This window comes from Mytilus trossulus, chromosome 1 (genome assembly GCF_036588685.1).
Source record: "Mytilus trossulus isolate FHL-02 chromosome 1, PNRI_Mtr1.1.1.hap1, whole genome shotgun sequence".
Taxonomy (NCBI): domain Eukaryota; kingdom Metazoa; phylum Mollusca; class Bivalvia; order Mytilida; family Mytilidae; genus Mytilus; species Mytilus trossulus.
In genome coordinates this window covers 61,109,605-61,136,246 of record NC_086373.1, presented here as the reverse complement: position 1 = coordinate 61,136,246, position 26,642 = coordinate 61,109,605, and the positions used below count along the sequence as shown (strand labels likewise).

The following is a 26,642-nucleotide window of genomic DNA, read 5'->3' as shown; positions in this document are numbered from 1 at the left end:
TTTTCATTTTAACAGTATTAACCCATAAATTTGTTTTAATGTAGTTTGGTTAGATAATTAACGCTTCGTCAACTTTAGATCTTTCCATATGTTTGCTTGTTCTCAATGATGTACCTGACGTCTCTGTGAAAATATGTCGAATAATACTGAGATAGCTGACAAAGATAGTTTTGTGCGGCTGTCTTGTAAATTTATTATTCCTTTAAATATAGAAGAATGTTATGGATCTGCTTACCCTTCCGGAGCACCTTAGATGACCCGGTTTTTGATGAGACTCGTATTGCTCATTCTTTAGTTTTGTATGTTGTGTTTTGTATACTATTTTTGGTCTTCTACTCGTTTTTGTTTTGATGTTCTTTTTGCCATAGCATTTTCGACTTATGAGTTTGAATATATCCCTAATGTATTGTTCACATCTCTTTTTAATATGGCTTGTAGATCAGTTTGTCTACTATTTTTTTTATTGATATTATGGTATTTCACAATTTATTCCCGAAATATTTGTTATCCGGTTCTTTCTCGTATAATGAAATTTGAGATATTATTTTACCACATTATGCGTCATACACTATATGTCTCCAGTGGTCAAGTGCTATTCGTAGAATATCACCAATTACCCAAGGTGTTGACATTTATTGAATAAGAACTGCCGATTTACACCTTCCTTTTCCATGACCCGTTTTTCTTAAAGGTTAAGCTGTTTACTAAGACAAAAATATCCCTGACAGGACCAACTCAATTTGTGGACACTACCAACTGATACTTGACGCACTTCTTATATATTTCAAGCGTTTTTAAAATGTCAAGTTGTCCTAGTCATAGTATTAGCTTATGAAATGTCTGTAAAATCTACTTATAGTTTCTTTAACTTTTTTGGCAAAATGTAGACCGTCTTCAAAGTTCTGCAAAATAATACCTATCTTAACACAAAATTTGAAAAATGAAATTTTGACGAATATATTTGCTAGTGATTGATTTCAAGATGGCAATGAGTTTTAGAAATAAATGGTTTTTTTAAAGATATTATGTTACCACTCTATGCATTATACAAAAAATGTGAAAACAGCACTTTATTAATTGCATGCGTCCAATATAAATCCCCAGTGGTAAATAATGCTTTTTATAACCTATCAACAATGACCCAGTGTGTTGAGATTTAACTAATGAGAAAATGTTAAGATTAGCACATTCTTTTCCATGACCTTTTTACTTAAAGGTTAATCTGTTTTAATACAGAGTTGTAGCACCAGCTCATTATTTTCAATTGGTACTCGTCACACTCTTTAATCATAGCAAGTTTTTAAATGTCAATTGAAATGTCTAGTCACATTATAAGCATAAAATATGTTTGTTTGATCCATTCATATTTTCTGAGAGAAAAAATCAGTATTATGGTTTGTCCGTCGGTTCGTCTGTCTGTCTTTCCGTCGTCAACATGTCGGAAAATAGCTCAATAATACTTTAACCAAATTGCATTAATCATTGGGGAATTGTTTCATCTATTGATCGACTTTTATGGATTTTAAAAAAATTATGTCTCTGGATTTGGGTTTTATTCATTAACATTTTTTTTTAGGTTTTCGAGTAATGGAGTTTGTATTCATAAAAAAGCGGGTATTTTCCAGTTTTCAAAAGTGCTTTTGGCAGTTTTCATAAGACTTTGGTGACCGGATTATTTCTTATAAAATAACCAACCTTCAGTGTTTTTTATATGAATTTCTGATATGGCAGTGAGGAGTTATATGGAACTGTATACTTTGAACAATCGACGGGTGTATCTTGTGCTCATGTCGCAGCTCTTTTTTGTAAAATGCTTTTGTGCTTTATTTATGTCTATTGCTTTTATACTTTTATACTTTCCTTTAATTCATATTCAACAGATTTCTGTAGTTCGGTATTGTGTAGTGCTGTTACATCACTGTCCAACATAAGGTATAGGGTTAGGCGCTCGCAAACGTTTTTAACCACGCCACTATACAATGTGCAATTGTATGTACATAGTCAGAAGCATGTAGTTCATTGGTTGTCAATTGTTGCTGTATACCACATTTGTTTTTCGTTTAGTGTTGTGTATATGAATATACAATATTAGATCAATGTCAGGAAAATATAAACTGTTTTGTATGAGACTAAGAAAAGAGGGACGAAAGATACCAAAGGGACAGTAAGAAACTGGGGAAGGGCGAGGTTCTGGCGAGCGAGGTTCTGACGAGCTATTCCCCAGTTTTGCAAAAAGTATTACCACATCGTATTTTTATTATAAATGTAATTAATTTTAGATTGTTCTCTATTTGTTACTCAAATACAAAAGAAACGTGTATCAACAAAACTAAATTATACAATAAAAAAAATAATCTATTAAGATATAGCTTCATTTAAATGTAGTTACTTTCTTTCCAATTAACCGTTTTAAAATAGTTGCTCTTTGGTAGACGTCATAACTAACAGCCTGGGGGATGGGTTTCTAAATAAATTAGCATGAAGAAGAATTTGAGCTATTGAACACCGGGTGCCGTCAGCAAAATTTTCTAGTCGCTTTTGTTGTTCGTTCTTGTCTTTATATTCACAGATAGCATCGTGAAAGTCCAGTTCGTATATGCAGTCACATGACCAGTAAAGAACAGTTTCGAATGTAATGTATGGCTTGAAATGGATTATAGCCTCAAAATGTATCACCCAGTCTTAAGATAACTGGTTAAAATAGCATAAAAAAATAAAACAAAATCGAGGTAAAATGGTTAGGATACCTAGGACTGGGGGATAAATTCAACGTGAGCGGGGAAGGAGAAGTAATAAAATGAATGACAAAAAAGTCCGGTTATCCACAGTGGTCAAGAACAAGGTGCTACCATTTGATATTCTATGGAACTATTCTATAAATAGTCGCTGTCAAGAACCGTTTAAAGGCAATGCAAAATGAATATCTATATTCATATTTCTTTATTCCGTTTTGTTGTTTTGGAAGTTACCTTCTTTCAATGTCATGATTTAAGTCCTTACCCTCTCATTACGATTATCAAATTCTTAGGAAGTCTTCATAAAGGTTAATGTTGTAAGGGTAGACTTTGTCTTTTTCGTCTTGTAATGGACACATGTCGTTAATTAGTTGTATTCAATATGCCTTAATGCACGTGTATACTGTGTTCGAAACATTTATTGTTTTAGCAAATATATCAGAGAACATTCTTTTTCATAATCAACACTCTTCAATATATTTTCTCTGTTTTGGTGTTTCGATTAACCTTCAACGTTTTTGCTATCTTGATTCACATTAGTTCGCCTATCTACAAAACGTATTCCAGTGTACACCGTTTAGATGCTGTTTTAGAAGACATGAAAAAGACTCAATTAAAAATAATCGATTGAAAGTCCAAAACGAGAGTTCAATATATAAACAAATAGGAAATTTTTTAGTCGGTGTTAGGATTTCTTCGCAGGTGTAATTTTATTAACTGTGTTCTTTGAACCACAGATGTATCGGGATCTAGCAAATAATTCCGGCAAATCAGTTTTAGGGGCAGTTTTGATCTTGAAGAGAGGTTTGGTCGTTTGCTCGTGGGTACATATGAATATCATGTAGATACCCTCGCTTTAACATTGAATAAAGAACAGCAAAATATGTATCAATCATTTGGGTTTCGTTTAATTTTACAACTACTAAAACAATTTATTCAGTGCATGTTGTCGTTGGATCATCCAGTCGAATTTGTTCTTCGTAAATTATATTTTTATGAATTTGGACATTAGTTTTCTCAATTGAATATTTATATTCTTCATGCTATTGCCGATTATACGATATCATTTTTTTTATTTCATTGTTGAAGGCCATACAGTTGCCCTTAACTGTCAACATCCATTTCAGTTGAACTTAGAACTGTGGATAATTGTCTCATTGGAAATCATTCCACATAGATCTCCTTATTGTTTATATAAATTCAGTCAACATAAAGCCCAATATCATCAATGTTAATATCATCTTCAACGAAACAAAATGAAAATAAAACTATTATTTATAGAAAAACTGATTCGTATATTGCATTTCTCTCAATTTCACCACGCATTCACTTATATAAAAATAAGAAGATGTCGTATATTAGCCAATGAGACAACTCTCCAACAGAGACCAAATGACGCAGACGTTAACAACTACATTTATAAGTGTTGTCTACTTTTATTGGCGTAAAGTCAACAAATGGAAGTGTTTAACCTATGATTTATGATATCTCTTTTTCATTTGAAGCCGTGATCATATCAGTTTCTCTTCGACTTGTGTTTGTCTGGTTTTTTGTTATTTTAATATTAAAGGAATTTTATTAACGATTGGGTTGTTGTCTCATATAGATAATCCAGCTCTCTGTAATGTGTATTCTTGTGGCATACTACTAATCTTGATATATAAATGACATGTGGAGGAGTTTTTTGTGTTATCCCTTCTCTTTTTTACTTTCGATCAGTGAATAATGAGGGGGGCAATACCTTTTTATGTTAACCTGTTTTGGCCATTTTCAAAGTGTTGTTAACTGTTATCTGAGATAAGATAAAGCTGTTAACTGTTTTTAATCCAATTTTTTAACTGTTTTTGCCAAAATCGAGGTGTTGTGAACATGTTAACTCACCCCCTATTGCCCCTCCTCAATAACAAACGGACACTGAAATACGCAAAATTAAATTCCCTTCACAATAGATAATCGTAATTAATAAAAACTGAAAAATAAGAAGAAAAGCATTTTTTTTATTCAAATAAAGGACATTGATTACACAACTACAACGTCAATAATTTGAGATTGAAACAAATACCATTCAATAAAATCAAGTTATATTTTAAAAAAATGTGTGTTTTATAAGAGGCAGTTATTATTGTTTCGGATATTACAACGAAAGTACTTTATTGAACTGTGTAGGTTCTTGGTCAGTGCTTGACAGTGGTAAAAAAAATAAAAAGGCTATCATTTTCCCTATGGCTCTGGAAATACTATCGAGCCATCTCAGTCCTTCGGGTACTTTATCTTTTGTTTCTTTAAATGTACAAATATTTTCTTAATTCTTATTTAAAATGTTTAACACTGCATTTGAAGAAAAGTTTGAAATAAAAACACTATCAGTAGACTTTGTACGAAACATATTGTAGCGAGTCAAGTTTTGTACGAAAGAGAAAATAAAGCAAGAGTTTCTAACTAATTATAAGCTACTGGACGTAAATTTCTATTTTTTTTATTTCAGAAGTCGTAATTCAGATTTGTTTTGACAGTTGTTTGTCTGTCTGTACGTTTAGTTGACAGTTGTTTGTCTGTCTGTACGTTTAGTTGACAGTTGTTTGTCTGTCTGTACGTTTAGTTGACAGTTGTTTGTCTGTCTGTACGTTTAGTTGACAGTTGTTTGTCTGTTTGTACGTTTAGTTGACAGTTGTTTGTCTGTGTGTTCGTTTTGTTTTTACTCTGTGATTGTCCTTTCTCTTCGACTTGTGTTGTTTTGTCTCTCCGTTGTGGTTATGTATGATCGCTTTTCTGACCTTTAAGTATCTTGTCGACATTTCATCGTTTGTTCATTTTTTTATTTAGATATTTTGTTTTAAAAAAAGATATATTGTAACACTCTTGGAGTTTTATACTACCGGCAAAAAGGTTAAACTGATTTCATCATTCCGAACTGGAAGTATTGGCCTTTAGATAAATGAGTGTGTGAACGCAATGAAGAAGCCATCGAGAAAGGATTGAGTTTAGATAGATATAAGACGATGAGGTTTGAGCCAATGAGACAACTCTCCATCCATGTCACATTTTATAAAAGTAAATTAACCGTTATAGGTCAAAGTGTGGTCTCCAACACGGAGCCTTGGCTCACACCGCACAGCAAACTAGAAAGGACCCAAAAATTACTAATGTAAAACCATTCAAACGGGAAAACTATTAAACGGTCTAAATTAAATCTTTCAAATACGATAAACACCTATGAACCACAGCATTCGCTTCGTGGAAGCTCCGTAATATGTTTGATTGTGAAAGGTGTTTAGCTGTCAGTGTGGTTTTAGCAGTTTTAGTGACCACAAGTCTATAAACTCTGAGATCGACTCCGATCTTAGATGACAAATATTGTCAGTTTTCATGGTTCTCTAGCTCTCGATATTCCGACTTCCGTTAACAGAACAAAACTGACCGCTATCTGATCGCTAAGCTCGATGACAGCGAGGTTCAAACGTCAACAAATAATTGCTTGTTTGTTTTAATGTCTATTTCTGAACAGATATATATCATGTTAAGGAAGGGTATTTGCGAAAAATACCAGTCGAGAGAATGTTTAATTTCGTGAGCCGCATGGCGAGGGAAATGCATTCTCAAGACTGGTATTTTTCGCAAATACCCCTCAAGAACATGCTATATCTGCTCAAAAACGCATTGATGATCGTGACGTTAATAGCGTCCAGTTGGATAGAGTATTTTTGGCAGATACCACGACAGAGAGGGTAAAAAAGGCATATCCTTTTTGCATATACCCCGGCGGCGTTAAAAAAATTAACGATATTCATTTCATAAAGTAAATTGGTGAAAAATACACTGGCTATCAACCAATCAAAACCCATGCTTCTTACATAAGGTGTAATTAAATATTTAATCATTTATATTAAAAGTCGTGGTTGCCTTAACTATCTATTTAGAATAAGAATATCTATATAGTCGAATTTGTGGTTAGAATAAATTTGAAATTAATTTGAAATGTAAAATCATGCTTGACTGTGTTTAATTTTTATACTTTAAGCTTTAACGTAAATGAACACGAGATGTAGTTTGTACGTTTATGAGACAGCATTCCAGCGGGATGGTTACAATAAAAATATATAGTGCATTCAAAAGATAGTTGTCTATACAATATATCAAGACCATTTCCCGAGGAAGAAGAAAACTTGTCTCAATTCGGAGAGGGGTGATTTAGTGCTTAATATATAGTATAGACGATTCTCCATTTCTGAAAAATTGTCTACTTATATACATTTCTTTTACGTTGTGACGTTTTCTCTGTATCAAAAGCACAGAGATAATACTAAATAAAAACATCAATTTCAATAGAACTGTTGTGCAAGCAAAATGTAACATCAAGTATAAACAATATTTAGTGTTGCTTTGAATACATTGTTGATTGTTTTCATTGTTCTTCTTTCTTTCACTATTCCACAATTGTCTCAGCCTGTATGCCGCTTACAGTCGATATCACCAAACTGATTCTTTTTTCGTGCGAATCTGGAAAAAATATCTTAGATATCAATATGCGTAATTCATGTACAAAATGCATATCATTTTAGCATTAGATGATCAGTTTAATAGTAAGTCCTATAATTTAAGTCCTATGGCCTTAAATTTTCTGGACTTCACAGTTGAAATATTGATGGAGTATTATAATAGTTAAATGTAACCTTCAGTCTAATTCTGAATCACCTTTTATTTGTAAATTTAATTTTAAAGCATTTGAATTTCTATAATTATAACAAGGTTATTCCATATCATATGTACGAGGTTGCGTTTTCCCGGGAAGAGACCGAGAGTTCAGACACCGAGAATTCAGTTGGTATTAAAAATTCAAATAATAATTTGAACGAAATAGTTATTCTTGACCACTGGAGCATCGTAAAATTTCTTTTTTTGTCAATTAAAAAAATGGCCTATTGGAAGCGGTGTATAGTCTTCAATAGAAAAGTAGGACATCTAAATAGCAATACTCATTTACCTGAACAAACGATGACTTTAGGATATGAACAGATTGCAGTATATTTGGGTTTTATGTTTAAAGAATTAAATGTGGAAATGTAAACTGTTGTTGCCAATAGTCTGTGTCGAGAGTTGTTGAAATGGTCAGTTGAACTCTTCGTAAATGTGTGGCAACAGAAAGTATTACAATGACTGGCAGATATCACAAACTTATTGCAAAAACTCAAAAGTCGATTTGCAATAATAAATTTAGGACCTTAAAAGTTCTAGTGCTTACCCTCTTTGTCATCCAATATATCAGTGATGTTATCATGACCATTCTTCTCGGCATACATAAGAGCTGTCCATCCATATATATCATACTTGTTGGTATCACATTTTTTCGAGATGAGAAATTTGACAAAACGATCTCTCTCAAAATTAACTGTACTCCCTCTTCTGTTTGATGTCCGGTGGCTCCAGCAGGCTTCTATCAGTGGTGTTTTACCGAAGTAATTTATACAGTTAACTGCTGCACCTTTTGCAATTAGATCTGTAGCTATCTGAAATTGCTCTTTCCGTATTGCCTGGAATAATGCGCCAGTCTTGTCATTTTCATCGTCATTAGACAATCCTGCTCCCATTTTTTTTTATGTGTATGATAGTCAGACAAGAATTTACTTTACTAGTAAACTGGATTTGAAGTGCAATATAACTTTGAACTTCAGGCTCTTTTATACTTGATACTAATCTGGTAAAAGGTCATAACTATCGCATGCAGATCATTCCGACAAAATGCTATTATCGAGTCATATATATATAGACTTTAAGTGTTAAAGTTAATTATGGACATTTGCAATCGGTTGCTTATTTCGTACAAGTTATGACGTACAGACACATTTTTATTTAGGGTAAATTTGAAGAAAAAAACATGAAATCATCAATCAAATTTAATAGTTAGTACTATGAAGAAGGGTTGGCTTATATCACAGTAGGTATAGTGTCCGGCTTTGGTCGTGGGTTTTTTCTCGAGTAAATATGATAACAAAATGTAAACAAACCGACTTTCTGGTAGAACGTAGAAAAGTTTCTAGAACCTCAATAGATAGTATCAGTCCTACATTATTTTGTTTTAAAACGTTTGATAAGGTCTTATATAATTAGCTTACATTTATTTGTTCCAAAATATAGATTAAAGTAATATCTATAGACACACCAATGCAAACGTCAGCGGAAACTCATCCAAGGAATTCGACTAAATATCGGCCCAACAATGTTAGATCTGTAAATTTGCGTTGGTAAATGTTTTGTTTTCCCCTGGTCAGGATTCGAACTCATTCTACTGAGATATCGTGGCACCAAATCGCCTTGCTCTGTGTCTGACGCGCTAGACCACATAGGCTCTACAATAATAAAGCATTCGGTGGCCGGGTGTTATCTTTCCTCGTCATTTTTAATCTTGTCACCATCTTATGGTGTTTATATATCTCAACTTGTTCGATTCGCTCGTGTATGTAGAAACGTATTAGAAATCTCTGATTAATTGAAAAATTATAACACCAGGATTTTCGATATGACAAACTAGTCAAAACATTTGCTAAATTGTATCATCGGTACAAGTACATTATTCGAAAATATAAATCAACATGCAGACATCTCATACGTTCAAGTATTTCATATCCAATCTTTTATGTTAATATTATATACAAAGCACACAACTGTCGGCCTTCGTCTCAAAGGCTAACCAAACCTTTAAACAGACTTATGTTGAAGGGATATGTTAAATATTCTGTTTTCAGGTCGTTGTGGTGATATTGATTCTCTCATATGGTCTTTGCATTGGAAATGAACACACTTATGCTACAATCATTGAGTTGTTGGCATGATACGTGTTATATTCTTCTCATAAATTGTATGATGTATTGATACTAAACCCCTTTTGTATGGGAGGGATTGTGCTCACATACGTGAAAAAGAAGATGTGATATGATTGCCAATGAGACATATCTTCACAAGAGACCAAATAACACAGGAGTTAACAACACTAGGTCATTGTGTGGACTTAAACAATGAAAAAAGCCCATACCGCATAGTCAGTTATATAAGGCCCCGAAATGACAACTGTAAAACAATTCAAACGAGCAAAATAACGACATAATTAATGTACAACAAAATTTAACGAACAACAAGTATGAAACAAATCAACAAAAGACAACCACTGAAATAGAATACAGATTCCATACTTCGGACAGGAACATGCATACTAACCAAAATGTTGCAGGGTTAAACATGTTAGCGGTGTGACCGGTCCTAACCTTCCCCTTACGAGAGGGACAAAATATACAAGAGTGACTCGTAAATCAAAAAAATAAACTGAAAATTCCACGATTAGAAAAGAAAAAGACAGACAAACATTAGTACACAAAACGCAACAGAAAAATAAAGACTAAGCAACAGGAATCCTACAAAAACTGGGGGTGTTCTCATGTGCACCAGGAGGGAAAGCAGATCCTGTTCCCTATGTGGCAACTGCCGTGTTGCTCATGTTCGTACAATAAGTCTAAATCGATGGGTCACATTCTTGAAAAGGGAACGGGTTTGTAGTTATGACATAGGGAACATATCCGCTTTCAACTGTGAAACGGATATTCCAACGGTCAACCAACTCGTGATGACGTTCATAAAATTTACGGCGAAGGTATGAAATAAACTTTACTTTGGACAATGGTGTAACAGTACAACATAAGAAATGCTTAACTCATCAGATGGATACAAGTCACTGAGAAATACATCTAACAAAAGCACAGAGTGGACGAGGCTGGATATGTGTACATCGCAACAACAAAAAAGTAACTAAGTAAACTGAGAGTACTCACAGTTACTGACAGTTAGTTCAAAGCCAATACTGAACAACTTATAAAAAAAGCACGTATCTTATTTTAAGATTAAATAATCAATCAGTACACATTCAACATCCAATGGATTTAGTGCATATGTTCCGGACCATATGAGTATTTGGACCATACGCGTATGGTCATGACTATATGGGTACATTCTCATATGGTCGGTGTAATTAACAGGATTACTTCTAGTTGTCACATCATTAAAAAGACACTACCAAAGGTAATTTTATTATAGATCTATAAAAAAAAAATGAATAATATCAAGATTAACAAAATGAAATAAGCAGTTTCACACAGTAAATTTCATAACTAGTCAAAACTACAGTAAACATTTTTTTTTTCATTTTTCGATGTGTTATTACGAGTGAATGGCAAAATGTCGACCTGGGAGATAACTCCCAAAAATATCTTAATGAACTGTTACACAAGAAATCAATTGTTTTACTATAAACTGACGTAAAAGTCGACAGGATAAATGGTCTAATAATTTGCTCACTTTTGAAACTTTATATAATTAGCATTTATTTGTTACGATATTGGAGATCTAGACCTTTTTAAAAACATCGTAGACACATTGGAATGACCCAAGTAAATGTCACCCTACGCATACAAGCAAGAATACCATTAGCGATGAAAAGTAGCTTTGGCATAATTATTTAATGCTATTTGAATTGTAAATAATACAATTGCATGTAGAAATCATTGTTTTTATAAAGTTTTCTAATGCATATTATTGAAAAACAAATACCTATATGGTCCAAATACTCATATGGTCCGGCCCGTTAATAACCAAACGAGTATCATACTCATATGGTCCGAGCATACGCGTACGGTCGGATCATACGCGTATGGTCGGACCATATGAGTATACGCATATGGTCATGACCTTACGCGTATGGTCCAAATACTCATATGGTCCGGAACACATATGTAGAAGTCAAAAACAGTCAGAGAAAGACATGACCATTTTGCAATGCCCAGATGCATGTATCGATAAATTCAAGATTCACAAAAGTGCATAATGTATCTAATAATATTTATATTGCTTTCAATCTACTGACAACAAAATCAATGTTAATAGTGTAATAACAATAAAAACAAAATTCAAAGATCTAATTACAGTATTGAATTGGTAAACTTTTAGAATAAGTTTATTTAATAGATCGATAAGTTTACCAAGATCGATACTAAATTTCCGTGCACGGTAAAAAAAAAACCATCTCAGTAAAAATGCGGATGTGCTATCCCGTTTGCAATAAGTTTTCTATAGGTGCAACCCAAACATAAAAACCAAATCTTTATATCTATGGAAGAATGTTAAAAAGGTTTTAAGTTATTTGCTGAACTAATGTATATTTGTGAGGCGAACGCACATTGACATTGCAATAAATTGCGACTGTTGAAGTTCGGCTAGCCATAAAAACCGTGTTCAACACGTTTATTCTTTTTTTTTAAATTATTATTTCAACTTGTGACAAGATCATCGTATAAAAGGTTTTAACTCAGTCGATTTATGAATTTTGAACAGCGGTATATACTACTGTTACCTCTATTAATAAACACGTTTATTCTTTTTTTTTAAATTATTATTTCAACTTGTGACAAGATCATCGTATAAAAGGTTTTAACTCAGTCGATTTATGAATTTTGAACAGCGGTATATATACTACTGTTACCTCTATTAATAAACACGTTTATTCTTTTTTTTTAAATTATTATTTCAACTTGTGACAAGATCATCGTATAAAAGGTTTTAATTTATTTATTTCCGTACGGTAGTTGGTTTTTTTTTTTTTTTTTTTTTTTTTTTTTTTTTATAAATATATTAGATAAGTCCCCGTCTTCATCATTAGGTTAGGTCAGTAGTCATTATTTCAGTTTGACATTACTCATATATTTAAAGTTATATATAGATGGATCTGTCTTTTATCATAATCTTTCATGTGAGTTGTTTCATTGGCAGTCATACCACACCTTTCTTTTTTATATTATAGGTTAATTTATTGAAAAATGCACACTACCCCAATGGTATACCATTCATGATATGTGTTAAGTCCTTTTTGTCATAAATCTGGGAACCTTATACATGTGTTCCTGCATAAATACATAGATACTGAGCCCTGAGACTATTCGATTATTATAGTAGTCTCAGCTGAGCTCAGCTGAGCCTAAGCAAGGATTCTAACTATACAAATCCTTGGCCTAAGTGACTCAGTGATATTTCCTAAAAAGACTAAATGACACAGAAATTAAATAATTATTTATTGAAAAGTCCATTCAATTCAAATGTTAATATAGGATTAAACGCCTCTCACAAGGAATTAATTGGTGTATAAACCGGACAAATTCACCCAAAACAAATATTGTGGTCAAATTATGGCCGTCGTGTGTCTTTTCGGTCATTACCTGCAGCAGCATTCGGATATTCTCTGACCGATTCATAAAGGAGCGCCCTCAAACGGAATTAAAAATAAGCGCCATTTCGAAAAACGTGAGGTAATAATATTTTTTTTTGTGTTTACTATTCTTTTCATTTCTTTAGTTAACATCCTATACGTAAAATGGTTTCATTTTAGCTGTGAGGTATCAAAAGCCATTGACTTATGAATATAAAACCTGTTTAATGATGAAATTATATGACACTGAAATTAAAATTTAAATCATTGACGGGTGTTAGACCCTGGCCTATGCTTTTCAACGATGTAGATGTAGAAAAAATATATACACTTTATGATAGTCCGGGATTACTCTAACGTCCAACGACTCTTAGGTTTGACAAGCTGTGGCCATGGTACGTCAGAGCTCGTCCCATATAAAAGCAGTCTTCACGCTGAGAGGCAGCCCATGCTTGTAAAATTGGTCTCGACTCAAGCATGTGAAAATCATATCTACAGGCCAACGGAATCTTAACAAAATAAAATCAAAAATTGAGCTGGGGGCCTGTAGATTTTAAGGTTCATGATATCAAACGGACAAATATGGCTGTATTTACATGCCAAAAATTACTCTTGAGTACAGACTTACCTGTGAAGTTGGATAAGTTTTAATACCTAACATCCACTAGATATAAAAAAGTTAAATGCATTTTGTGTTTCAGAAAGATAAAATCTCTTGGATTTTGATGGGCATTTTTTTTCCTTCATGGAAAAGGTCTCAGCCTTGCCAGTCGCATAATTATTTGGACTAGTGTCAATGCTACCTGTATGTAAAAGAGGGGAGAAAGATGCCAGAGGGACAGTCATACTCATAAATCAAAAATAAACTGACAATGCCATGGCTAAAAATGAAAAAGACCAATAGACAAAAATAGTACACATGACACAAAATAGAAAACTAAGAATAAGCAACACAAATCCCCATCAAAAACTGAGGGTGATCTGGGGTGCTCAAGAAGGGTAAGCAGATCCTGCTCCACATGTGACACCCGTCGTGTTGCTCATGTTAAAACAAATGCGGTAAAGTCTAATTTGGTAGGTCATATTCATGAAAGGAAAGAGGATTGTAGTAACGAGGAACATAAACATATCCGATATCATCTGTGAAACCGTTATTCAAAAAAGATCAACCAACTCGTAATGGCATCCTTAAAAATTTTATGAAGGGATGATTTCAACTTCACCATTTCAAATAAACACACTGTCACGGTAAAAAATAATATTTAAATCATCACTCTTACGCTCTATCATACATTGTCATAGCAGGGCTGCCAAATCTCTTTATTTAGCGCAAAACTCACACATTTTCCTGCTTATTTGGCCGTGTTTTCCTGGTATTGATTGTTATTTTCTCTTTTATCATTACAATTTTGACCAATTTCGCCCATTTGCCTGATGAAAAATTGGCAGAATTGTCACCAGTGCGGTCAGATGATTTCTTACAGTCAATGGCTGTCGCAATCATGTACATATGCCTAGAGGGAAATTATAAACAATTATGATAAAAAAAAAAAATTTGTCTGTGTACGTGTACTTGTTTCAATGATATGGGCTGATTTGCAAATAAAATGCTTTCAAATATAAATTGAATATCTCAGTTCTATAAGAAATGTATTCATTAACAGTATTGTAAAACAGGCATGCATCATCATCAGTCACGGTAAGAGATGGATGAACGCAGAGTTTTTGTGACTTCATGACATTAACAAAATGTGTATGCTTATTTTTAAACAATTTAGTGGATGTGAAACAATGATAATTTGCTAAAACTATGTTAGATTGTAGCACCTACAGTTTATATAGTACATTGTCTATCAAAACAGCCCTTCAGAATAAACCGCTCTGCTCTCTTTCTAGTGTAGAAAAATGCTGCAATGTGTCTTTCATTTTCCTGCTGCTGAGGTATACATTTAAGACAGAAAAGGGGGAGGTAATGTGCAACCAGGCAGCAGAGTGGGGGTTGTTATTTGTTAGGTATATTGATTAAATATGAGGGTAAATATGTGGGTACTAGGGATTTTTTTTAAATTTTGTATGCCAGTCTAGGCACTCACTATTTTTGGCCATTACTTTTCAAACTTTTGTATTTCTGAACTGATCACTTCTTCTCTAACATAAACAAACCAACATATGTTTTCTTTGGTTTTGGTAACCATTAAAAAATGTCAGAATCATCAGAAAAAACAATCTCAAATTTTAAATAAACTAGAGTTTGAGGTCAGATACAGACTAAAGTCCCCTTAAAAATTTAACAAACCTCTGTAGTATTACAAATTTGGATTTATGAACATTGTACATGTAATTGTAATTCATTTTATATACATGATTAATTTAATGACTAATCGTAATTTACAGATAGGATGGAAGTAACAGACAGTAATTTACAGTCATTGGCAGGTTATTTAGAACAGACATTGTCCCCTGATGCAAGTGTTAGAAAAGCAGGTAAAAAAATGTACATTTAACTTTACGCTGAATGAAGCTTACATTGTAGATATTCTTATATGTAAATTTGTCCTTCTGAAAAGGTGTGAAATAATGTAATTGTTAAAAACATTCTGTGAAGCCCATCAGCCACTATCATGACTCGGTGTTCGCCACAGGGCCTTTTAGCATCATAGTAATGTGATGCTATCTGCATAGATGCCAACCATTACGATTTTTCCGTAGTTTTTACGATTTTGCGATAAAAACTACGCTATTACGGTCAAAGTCGAAAAGTAATGGATTTCCAATCATTGCCGTTCAATTTTGTAAAACACAGATTTTTATCATTACTTTCCCGTCCTGGTCCGGTATTTAGAACACCCAATGTAATGCTTTCAGTTTCTTGGGAGTTATCAACCTATTGTTGGGAATTAACTGACTTCCGAAGAAGCAAACTTGCATTTTATGCAGTAGCTTTCCCCCTTTCTCTACTTCTTAACAAAACGAAAATGTACGAGTCAAGAACATCTCATTCTGAACAATTAATGAATGGAATGCATACTACAGACAACATGTTGAACAACCAATTTTAGTGCACATCATTTTGCAACCACACGTCAGTAATTTTTATTGGTAAATGCAAGTTTATGAATGATTACTGAAAACTTTTCAAAAATACGGAAATTTTGATAGTTTGTTACTGATTGTGTCAAAAGGGGTTGGCATCTATGTATCTGAAGTGGTTTTCGAATAGATTATGTTACGGACCGGTAGAAAGTCGATAAAATCACTGATGGCATCACATTCTCGGTTTGTTAACAAAAATTACACACGAAATTAATAACACAGTACTTGGGGGTACCTAATATTACAACTGACCAAGTAAATTGATATTTTGGGTGAGCGTCCTTCACAACACAAATTGTGGAAATTTTTGGAAGGAGCCACTGAACAACAAAATGAAATAATTGACATTCAAAAGGAATATCGAAATATAGTTAATAAAACTTACAAAAAGAAACGTAAATATAAAAAAAAAATCCTTGGAAAAAGATCTTAGAATGGTTAAATTATATAGTTGATCTCAATGTTATGAAACATTTGCAGTGACACCCCTATTTAAAAAATGTATTTTTGTTTCGGGATCTTACATTCGGTACTTGCTCATTAACAATCAAAACAGCACAAAATCTATTGGAATAAAGAAGATGAAAGCACCAGAGGAAAATAAAAGTAAACAGTAAAAGTATTTTAGACTTTTAAGCTCACCTGGCCGGAAGATATAAACAGCAATAATGTTCAGCAAAGTAAGATCTACAAATAAGTCAACATGACAAAAATTGTCAGATTACCTCTTAAGGAGTTATTGCCTCTGTAGTCATTTATTAACAATTTTCACAAATTTTTGTAAATTTTTAGAAAACATTTTCCACTGTAATTACTGGGCCAAGTTCATTATAGATAGAGATAATTGTAGCAACAAGAATCATACTCGTGCCAGGGTGTCAACAAATAAGCACTGTTAAAATCAATGTTCTGTTCCAATTGTGACTGTTAAAGTCGAGTTCGTGAGTCCAAATAACCCACCTTGAAAATTCCTGGCTACGGGCCTGAGAATGTTCAGTAAAGTAATATCTACAAACGCATCATGATCACCAAAACACAATTTTGACAAGAATTTATCTGTCCATTGTTCAATATGCACATAGACCAAGGTGAGCAACACAAGCTCTTGAGAGCCTCTAGTTTACAAATGCTATATTGTATTCTACCTCTGCGCCTAAATGAAGGGGTTTACTGGTTCAAGTCCATCGATGTCTGTCATTTATCCCCTGAATTTTTACTCACTTTTTTTCATGAGTATAGTAGTAAGCTTCAAATGAGAGTGATATACAGTGTGATTTATTTTCAAGTTACAATCATATATAATCTTGATTCTAAATTTTATTCTCCTATTTTTCAGCTGAAAAGTTTTTAGAGTCTGTTGAAGGAAGCCAAAATTACCCTTTGTTGTTGCTTACTCTGTTAGACAAAGATGGTGTTCCAGTTCATCTCAGGGTCAGCTCAGCTGTCACGTTTAAAAATTACACAAAAAGATGCTGGAGAGTGGTAAGTTGTTAAATACATCTGCAAAAGATGTTCTGGAGTGTAGCTTCTTGAGAAATAATTCATGGCAGTAGTTAGTAAACTAGTAAATATGGTTTTGTTTAACAAGGTTTGGGCATTTACATTTGATTATTTCACCTGAGAGATTTTAGTAAGTAAAAACTGTGATGCTTCATACCTTGTTTATAGAAGCCTCGTGTATGTTTTGGAAGTTTCCATCTGACAATTGTGCTTGACCACACAGTAACTGCCTAGAAAAAAACAACCTATAGTTGTCATGAAATTCTCACCTATAGGTAACAAGATAATACTATTTGGTCTATTAAATCCCTGCAAGGTCTCTATATCCATCCCACCAGGTTCACCTGGCATAATAATCATTTTATTGATCAATTATTAAAAAAGTGTTTGATTATGTCAAATTCTCTAAATGTATTTTTCTAGCACATAAAGTGCAAAATACAGAAACAAAGGGAAATAATATGTGTTCAGTGTTCCTGAAGATTGTAGGGTTGTTGGGGGATGAATTATTTAGTCACAATTCTGAAATATCATTGTGATTCCGAGTTCTGGTATAATACATACCTCTTACAGGAACGTTTTCACTTTGTCAATGAACAAATCGGCTATATTGATATATTTTTCATTTTGTAAAAAATTTTGAGTTTCAGCTATCAAAAGTTTTGTCTGTCATAAAATTTTTGATTTGGCAGATGGAATTGTTGTATGACTCAAAAGAGACAACTATCCATAAAATCAAAGGATAAAGTTTTGAAAGCCTTTTTTTACTAGGAAATACTTTGTTATAAGTTTTCCCTTATATAACTGTCCAACCTTTCATTTTAGTCCTACTGTGTTGCCATTTAGATTTCAACCTGGCTACAGTAGACTCATACCTCTCTGTGTGGTCAGTTTATGTAATCACCACAATTATAAATCAATACTGTTTTGTCACCTGTGTGGGCTGTCTTAGTTTTTAACAGGTAAATGTATATATAGATGTATCCGTATCGTTTGAAAACCTGTTGGTAAGTGTTATCGAGTTCTAGAAATAATCATCCTGTGAGAACTTTTATTATGTGTCAGTGTTTTATTTTTATCCAGAAAGGAAGATGACATCATTATTTTTGATTTATCATTTTATTCAATAACACCACATGCACAGCTTATCACTTAGAGGGGGTTTTCATATTTGTTATCGACTTATCAGATTATCGCATTATTCTTCAGAATCAGAAAATATTGAGATATATGTTTTTTAGTAAAAAAAAATAATATAAAAGTTTTCAAGTTAATATAGAAATAAGAACATGTGGTATGAATGCCTGTGTTTACCATTGATGAAATGACATAGATGTAATCAACTTAAAGTACTATGCAATGTAGGCAACAGCCTTCAACAATGAGCAAAACCAAAACTACAGTAAGCTGTCAAAGCTCTAACTTGACAAAATATAAAAACATTTTCAATCAAGAAACAATTTATGCAAAAAAAATATTAAAAAAAAATAACCTGAATCATGTGAATCATATGCTCCTGATGGCCTGAGTCCTGACTTGGGACAGGCACATAAAGAATATGGGATTAAACCATCCATGTAACTAAACAGTAGTGTAAAAAAAAGTTGGAAATTGCCTTACTAGACATTGATATGAAGCACAAAACAATAGGTCATAAGCATGATAAGAGTACATGCATATGCTGGAAAAAAAAACACTCCAAAGGCTATGACAATTGCCATAAAATTATCTGGTCTAATTGGTATTTCAGATGTTTTAGATTAATGTAAAAAAAGAAGATGTGGTATGATTGGCAATAAGATAACTCTCCATAAAACACCAAAATGACACAAATATGAACAACTAGTGTCACCGTACTGCCTTCAATGTGTCTAGATAGATATTGAATAAGTTTGAAAATACATGATATAAACATTGCAATCTTTTGAGGACCAAAAAACACTTGTGACAAGTAAACCACTTAAAAAAATATTATTTTGCAAAGATTTGATCATTTAAATTTATTTTTCAGACTGAAGATGAAGGTGATAAAATCCATAGAAATGATAGGACTACCATCAAACAAAGAATAGTGGGTTTGATGTTAAAAAGTCCTGATCAGATACAAAAACAGGTAAGTCCATTCCTCCATTCTAGTGTTACTAGAAACTATTTCTCAAGCTGTCAAGTATATCTACAATTTACACATGTCATGGAGAACTGAACTTTTTTCTCAATGATTGTGACCAAGATTATGATTTTCAAATGTAACAGTTTACAGTCATTCGTAAACAATAAGATGAATTTAAAGGTCTCAAAAAAAAGTTTGAAATTGGTAGCTTATTTGTCAAAAGTATACAAAAACATTTTTCATAAATACAATTTTTAAAGCAGAACTATTCTATTTATGTTAACCAATTTTCTGCAATGTCAAATAAAATTATACATCTATTTTCAAATCTGAGTTTAAAATGGCCACTTGCAAGAAATTTGGTTGACACATTAATGGTTTATACTGTATAGAAGGGAATTTCGTTTTATTTTACAGCTTAGTGATGCAATAAGTATCATTGGAAGGGAAGATTTTCCAGACAAATGGCCAGACTTGTTGCAAGAAATGGTCACAAAATTCCAAACTGGAGACTTTCATGTTATAAATGGAATTCTAATTACAGCTCATTCCTTATTTAAAAGGTAAAAAAATTATGTTGGAGAATTTAAAGGCAATAAATAGGTTTTGGGGAATTTTTTTTTTTTAAATTGAACAATAAAATTACACTTAAGCATGTTCAGAACAAAAACAAACATTAAATTTTAGACAGTCAGCAAATAAGTTTAACTGTACTTGACATCCAGTTGAAATTTTAAGTGCCATCCTTGGACTAAATATTTTTCAATGAAGCAGCCAAAAGTGAAACCTTATTCAGATTTAAAAATTAAAGAACAAAAAGTTATGTGGACATACAAAGCTTTTAATGAATTGTTTACACATCATAACTATATACCCTGCATACCATCTGGTATCCACATAAGGGAACTCTACCAGCACAAAACATAAGAAACGTTGGTTCAGCAGCTCTTTATTTATCACATCATAATTATGTATTTATAACATTATTTTCTATTGTCCTTATAAGAATAAAGAAGGATAATGTTGTAGAATTGCTTGGACAACATGTTACTTTTACATTACAGATACAGACATGAGTTTAAATCTCAGCAGTTATGGGCAGAAATCAAGTTTGTATTGGATAATTTTGCTCAGCCTTTCACAGAATTATTTAATGTAAGTAGTTTATGCTTGCATAATGTTATTCACCAACTTAAAGAACTGTTATTTGCAAAAGAAAAAATTAGAATGTAATCTGTAGAGGTTAATTTCATGAAACATTTTCTTCTAATCAGTTTGAGGAAATTAAAAAATTTATATGGAACGAGATGACTTACATAAACAAAATTATCAACTTATAAATGTGTGCAGGGTTTTCACTTAGGCGTAACCATGAGTCATGGACTTATGAAAATCTGCCTAGACTCACCATTTTCAAAACTGGCGAGTCCAAAGATGCCTCAAGATTAAAAAAAATTCAACAAACTGTACACGCATATCATAATTTTATAGCAAAACTTTCATTGCTCTTTTAAGTCATACAGACTAAAGAAAATATTTCACTAAAATATCTTCTTAATGTTGGACTCTCCATGGCCAAAATTGACTAGTCCCTGGACTCGTCTTAAAAAATCCTTAGTGTCACAGTAAGTAGGCTCTGAAGAAGTATATAATTTTATATATTCTACCTGTATTTATTAATCACTTATCCTAACTCAGTGTACATGCAGGTTTCTTTTGCCACCTTTATTTTATATTATATTTTGTAGGCAACAATGGAATTGGCAAAGACACATGCAGAAGATCCAGTTGCTTTAAAAGTCATCTTCAGTTCTATAGTGCTAATTTGTAAAATATTTTACAGTCTAAATTTTCAGGTAAGTAATTACACATTGTTTATATCACACTAAATATAATCCCCATCTTGAATATACTGTACTCTGTACATGTAGAGTCATTGCAAGGTCTGCATGTCCCTCAGACAGAGTTCATCTGACCTTGAACTCAGATCAACATGATGCACTCTAGTCTTGGTAATATTGAAGCATAAATCCAAAACTTGTAAACAGCTTGGTGCTGACAATCATGAATTGATTTTCTTAAGTTGTGCATAGGAAACTGTCTTGTTATCTGAAATATGATATTTCCATAGAAAATTATACCTACAATCTGATATCATTTGCAATGAAGAGACTAGTGTCTTATGTAGATGTGAATAATGATATTAGGAAAACAAATTTTACAGGAATACAACATATGTATTGCCAGTGTTCCAGCTAGGCCGTTTTCAGAGGGCGCGGCGCCCGCCCTTTTCCGAGTGGCGCCCTGTGCCCATTTTACAGTTTGCAGGGCGCCCTGCCTTTTTGACGATCGATTGCATATTAATTTGTGCGTATTGATATGATACGCTAATTACTAAATTTTACCTGGGGAAAAGTTTATGACTTTGTTTACGACCCCAAGCTAATCAATGGTAACAACTGGTGTCATAATCTGTTGTTATAGGTAATCCGTTTATCGGATGGGTCATTAATGATCATCAACATTAATTCATTCAAATAGAATCGGTCAGTCAGCAATTATCTTTGAAGAAATGTGTACACAACAACTTGGGCACAATTTGCGATGTTTACCGTAGTTTCATGGAGGAAACGTAATGACAGAAAGTTGGAAAACCATAATAAACTCGTTGAATACATTGTTTTACTTGTTTTCCGTAAAATAAACAGAAAATTCAGACGTATTTGTCATTGACTGCCTTCATTTGTTTGATACGAAAATAACAAAATCGGCCGCCATATTGTGATCATATTTACATCATATTTACGTACTGTTTTTAATCCTCCAAAGAAGGAGCACACCCGAATAAAGAAAGATAACTCAATCTGATTTTTTTACTAGCATTGAGTAACCCATTTACATATTCTAAAATATGTCTCCATACTTCTTGCTTAAGAATATATATGTTTAGGTATTTATTTTGAGTTATGGGAAAAGTTTATTTGAGATATGGGAAAAGTTAAAAGAGGGTCTTAGTAGCAGTGTTGGTAGGGTGCCTTGGTTATCTTATTCTGTATTCTTTATTTTTGATACAATTTTTTCACTGTTGATTTATATCCTAATATTGTGAATTTACTGAGCACAGCTGTTTTGTGCTGTATTGCCAATAAGCACAGCAGGGGTAGAAAGGTGCAACTGGTAAAATGTGGCAGACCATAGAAACAGTATGAAACAGGTCACCTTTCAAAACATACTGCATATAAAGTTCAACTGTGCCAAGCAATGATAAAAAAAACTTGTGTGACAAGCTGCTTGACAAGTTTTTCAGTTTTAAAAGTAGAAAGATAGAGTTCTATATGGGCTAATGATGTTGTTCTTGTATAACCTGTGATTCAACAAATAAACACAAATGTCTGATTAACATCTTTTATTAAAATATGCCCTTTTCATATTATCATATCGCGCGTTAAATGCCCTTTTTCAGGATTGGCACCCTGCCCTTTTGAAAACCTAGCTGGAACACTGATTGCCATCCAAAAATACAGAATCACAGATTCTGTAAAGGGTTTATTTGGTAAAAAAATGAAACAAGACCTTAACATTTTAAAAATGGTCTGTTTTCTTCAATATTGTATCAGTAACTAAAAAAAGTCACATAACAAGTACAATGTTCAACCAATTCATATTTATTACAATTACCATATTTTATTTGCTGATTACAGGATTTACCAGAATATTTCGAAGATAACATGGGCATCTGGATGAACCATTTCTTAACATTGCTCAGTGCAGATAATAAAATATTAAGGACACAGGTAAATACTATAAACATAACATCTTGGATGAAAAAAATATTCTGCTGTAGAGGATTAGAAAAGAAGATATGGCTTCTTAACACAACCTTTGTAGTGTTTTTCAGCTTTTTAGCTCACCTGGCCCTTCTAAGTGGGCTTTTCTGATCACTTGGCCTCCATTGTCGGCGTTAACTTTTTACATTTTGAACTTCTTCTAGAGAACCACTGAATGGAACAAAACCAAACAGCATTAATGTTCCTTATGAGGTGCTGACCAAGTGTTGTTACTTTGTAGCCCTTCCATTATCAAAGATGGCCAGCAGCGTGGGACTTAGTTTAACATAGGACCCCATGGATACACACAAATGTCTTCTTTTAGAGAACCACTGAATGGAATGAAACCAAACATAGCATGAATGTTCCTTATGAGGTGCTGACCAAGTGTTGTTACTTTGTAGCCCTTCCATTATCAAAGATGGCCAGCAGTGTGGGACTTAGTTTAACATAGGACCCCATGGATACACACAAATGTCTTCTTTAAGAGAACCACTGAATGGAACAAAACCAAACATAGCATGAATGTTCCTAATGAGGTGCTGACCAAGTGTTGTTACTTTGTAGCCCTTCCATTATCAAAGATGGCCACCAGGGGGGGACTAAGTTTAGCATAGGATCCAACAGGAAATATATACAAATGTCTTCTTTTGAAGAAACACTGACAGGAATGAAACCAAATTATTATGAATGTTCCTTAAGAGGTGCTGACCAAGTGTTGGTACTTTGTAGGCGATCCATCATCCAAGATGGCCGCCAGCAGGGGGCTTAGTTTAACATAGGACCCTAATAGAAATACATACAAATGTCTTCTTTAAGAGAACTACTGAATGAAATGAAACCAAACATAACAATATTATACCAAATTTGGCCTAAAACATCATTATATGTATCGGTTACAATTTTTTAGAATCAGGTGAGCTACACAGGCTCTTGAGAGCCTCTTGTTCAAGGATAAGTAAGAATTTTGCAAACAAATAAATATTGAAAGATAAAATTCATCATCTTAATTTACAAAGTTCTTCGACTTTAAGAATTTAATGAATGATTTAATTTGATAACATTTACAATTTTCAGTTTTAGCATAAGTATCACAATAATTGCAATTTGCACAATGGTTGCTCAAATAGAGCTGCATATTTTCTGATAATATTTAATTGAGTTAAAAGTACTTTTCAGTCTTGTTTAATTTGAGTAAGGTGTTTATTTTAATGTAATATATAAAACAGAAACTCAACAAAATAAGTAAACTCAAATATGTGATACTGTGGATTCATTTATATTCGTTGTATACCAATTTTCGTGGGTTTCGTGGTTACAGGTGAACCACGAATTCAAATGTCCAACGAATATCATATTTTCAATAGGTTTTATATACAGAGATTGGCAAAACCATGAAAACAAATATCCACGAATATGCAAGTTTTCAGCAATCCACGAAAATTGATACCCACGAAAATAAATGAATCCACAGTATATTGATTCTATTTTATATTGACCTGAACATATTTCTTACAGGATGAAGAAGAGGCTGGCCTTTTAGAACAAGTCAAATCTCAAATTTGTGATAATGTAGCATTATATGCCCAGAAATATGATGAAGAATTCTCACCACAGTTGCCAAGCTTTGTGACAGCCATATGGAATCTCTTGACATCTACAGGACAGCAGGTCAAATATGATATGGTAGGCTTCAGTTTTTATAAATGCATTCATATACCTTAACTTAACCAGAAGGTATCTGCCAAATCACAGGCATGTACATTGGATTTCAGTAATTCACATCATCAGTTAGTTTAAACATATTTATTTAAAGTGGATTGGGAAACAAGTTTTGCAACTTATATTAATCCCTTTCCACTTTGCGGGTGTGAGTGCTGCCTTGTAGCGGCATTAGCCTACTCTTTTTCGAAATCTACAAGGGTGTCTTTAACGTGCAAGAGATATGGCTCTTTCTTAACACGGGTCAGCCATTTATCGTTCCCTTCCGACGGACTATCATCGTTTCCTCAAGACAATACTCGCAAATGGTGTCAAGGGAGTCAGTTGATATTTAGTGAGTAATTGCTTAAGGAAATAAGTTCAATCAGTTTTATCAAATGCAACTTTAATATGACAAACTATATATTGTCAACCAATATAATCACAGTTTATCTACTTTTTATGCATAAGTACACAAAATTGGCTTGTGCGCATCACGTCCATCTTATTTATACGACCAGGTAAAGGTAATTTTTGATAGAAAAACCGAAGTCAAATAGTTCAATGAATAACAAATTGTTATAGGCTTGTATTCATACTTTGGCAAAACCCAGATAATGGAAGTTTTCCTCAATCCACAGTAAATGATAATGTTAATTGACTAATGTTTTAAGTTCACTTTCTATATATTTTTTCAGCTAGTCAGTAATGCCATCCAGTTCTTAGCATCAGTGGCAGAAAGGCCATCATATAAAAGTTTGTTTGAAGATCCCAGTACACTAGCCAGTATTTGTGAAAAAGTTATTGTTCCAAACATGCAGTTCAGAGGTAGGATTCTGATACCTGAGTGTTTTTGACAAAAACACACAAAGCTTAGTTTTACCATTTTGGTTATAAATCAAGATGAGTATCAAAATTTGATGTGACTGAATAGAAATGATCCTTAGATGTATCCATTTCTATTCAACTTGTTAATTTGAATATTTATTAATAGCTATTGAAGGTAGAATTGCTTCTACTTCATTCAAAAATGCAGTATTTTGTGTTATTTTTAAATGGAAATTTTAATTTTATTAGTTATTAGATTTTAACTATGGTCAGGTTAATTGACTATTTGTTTTGACATAGAAATTATGCTATTTGATAAATTACATCAATAATTAATGGAGAATGTGACTTATTGTTTAGATGCAGATGAAGAGCTATTTGAAGATAATCCAGACGAATATATTAGAAGGGATATTGAGGGTTCTGGTATGTTTATGTACAATGATATTGGTGACAACACATGCATACAACTTTTGTTTTCTTATTAGTTTGGTGAACCATGAGTACATAGTCTATTGTTACTGCTCCAACATCTTTTTTTTACACGTTCTATGATTGATAGCCACTATTACTCCTTATTTGTGTCTGAAAATAGTACTGTGGATTCA

At 33.0% G+C, this 26,642-nt stretch overlaps 1 protein-coding gene across 1 annotated transcript in view; it reads left to right on the top strand.

Moving 5' to 3' along the window:
- Nucleotides 1-12,992: 12,992 nt before the first annotated feature.
- LOC134681067 (exportin-2-like) overlaps nucleotides 12,993-26,642 on the top strand; it is a 32,193-nt gene continuing 18,543 nt past the window's right edge. The window contains exons 1-11 of the mRNA XM_063540477.1: nucleotides 12,993-13,075; nucleotides 15,370-15,459; nucleotides 17,405-17,550; nucleotides 19,580-19,681; nucleotides 20,096-20,241; nucleotides 20,743-20,833; nucleotides 21,427-21,534; nucleotides 23,380-23,472; nucleotides 25,024-25,191; nucleotides 25,905-26,034; nucleotides 26,395-26,460. Coding sequence (XP_063396547.1) covers nucleotides 15,375-15,459; nucleotides 17,405-17,550; nucleotides 19,580-19,681; nucleotides 20,096-20,241; nucleotides 20,743-20,833; nucleotides 21,427-21,534; nucleotides 23,380-23,472; nucleotides 25,024-25,191; nucleotides 25,905-26,034; nucleotides 26,395-26,460 — 1,135 coding nt within the window. The 5' untranslated portion in view covers nucleotides 12,993-13,075; nucleotides 15,370-15,374. The remainder of the gene's footprint in view (nucleotides 13,076-15,369; nucleotides 15,460-17,404; nucleotides 17,551-19,579; nucleotides 19,682-20,095; nucleotides 20,242-20,742; nucleotides 20,834-21,426; nucleotides 21,535-23,379; nucleotides 23,473-25,023; nucleotides 25,192-25,904; nucleotides 26,035-26,394; nucleotides 26,461-26,642) is intronic.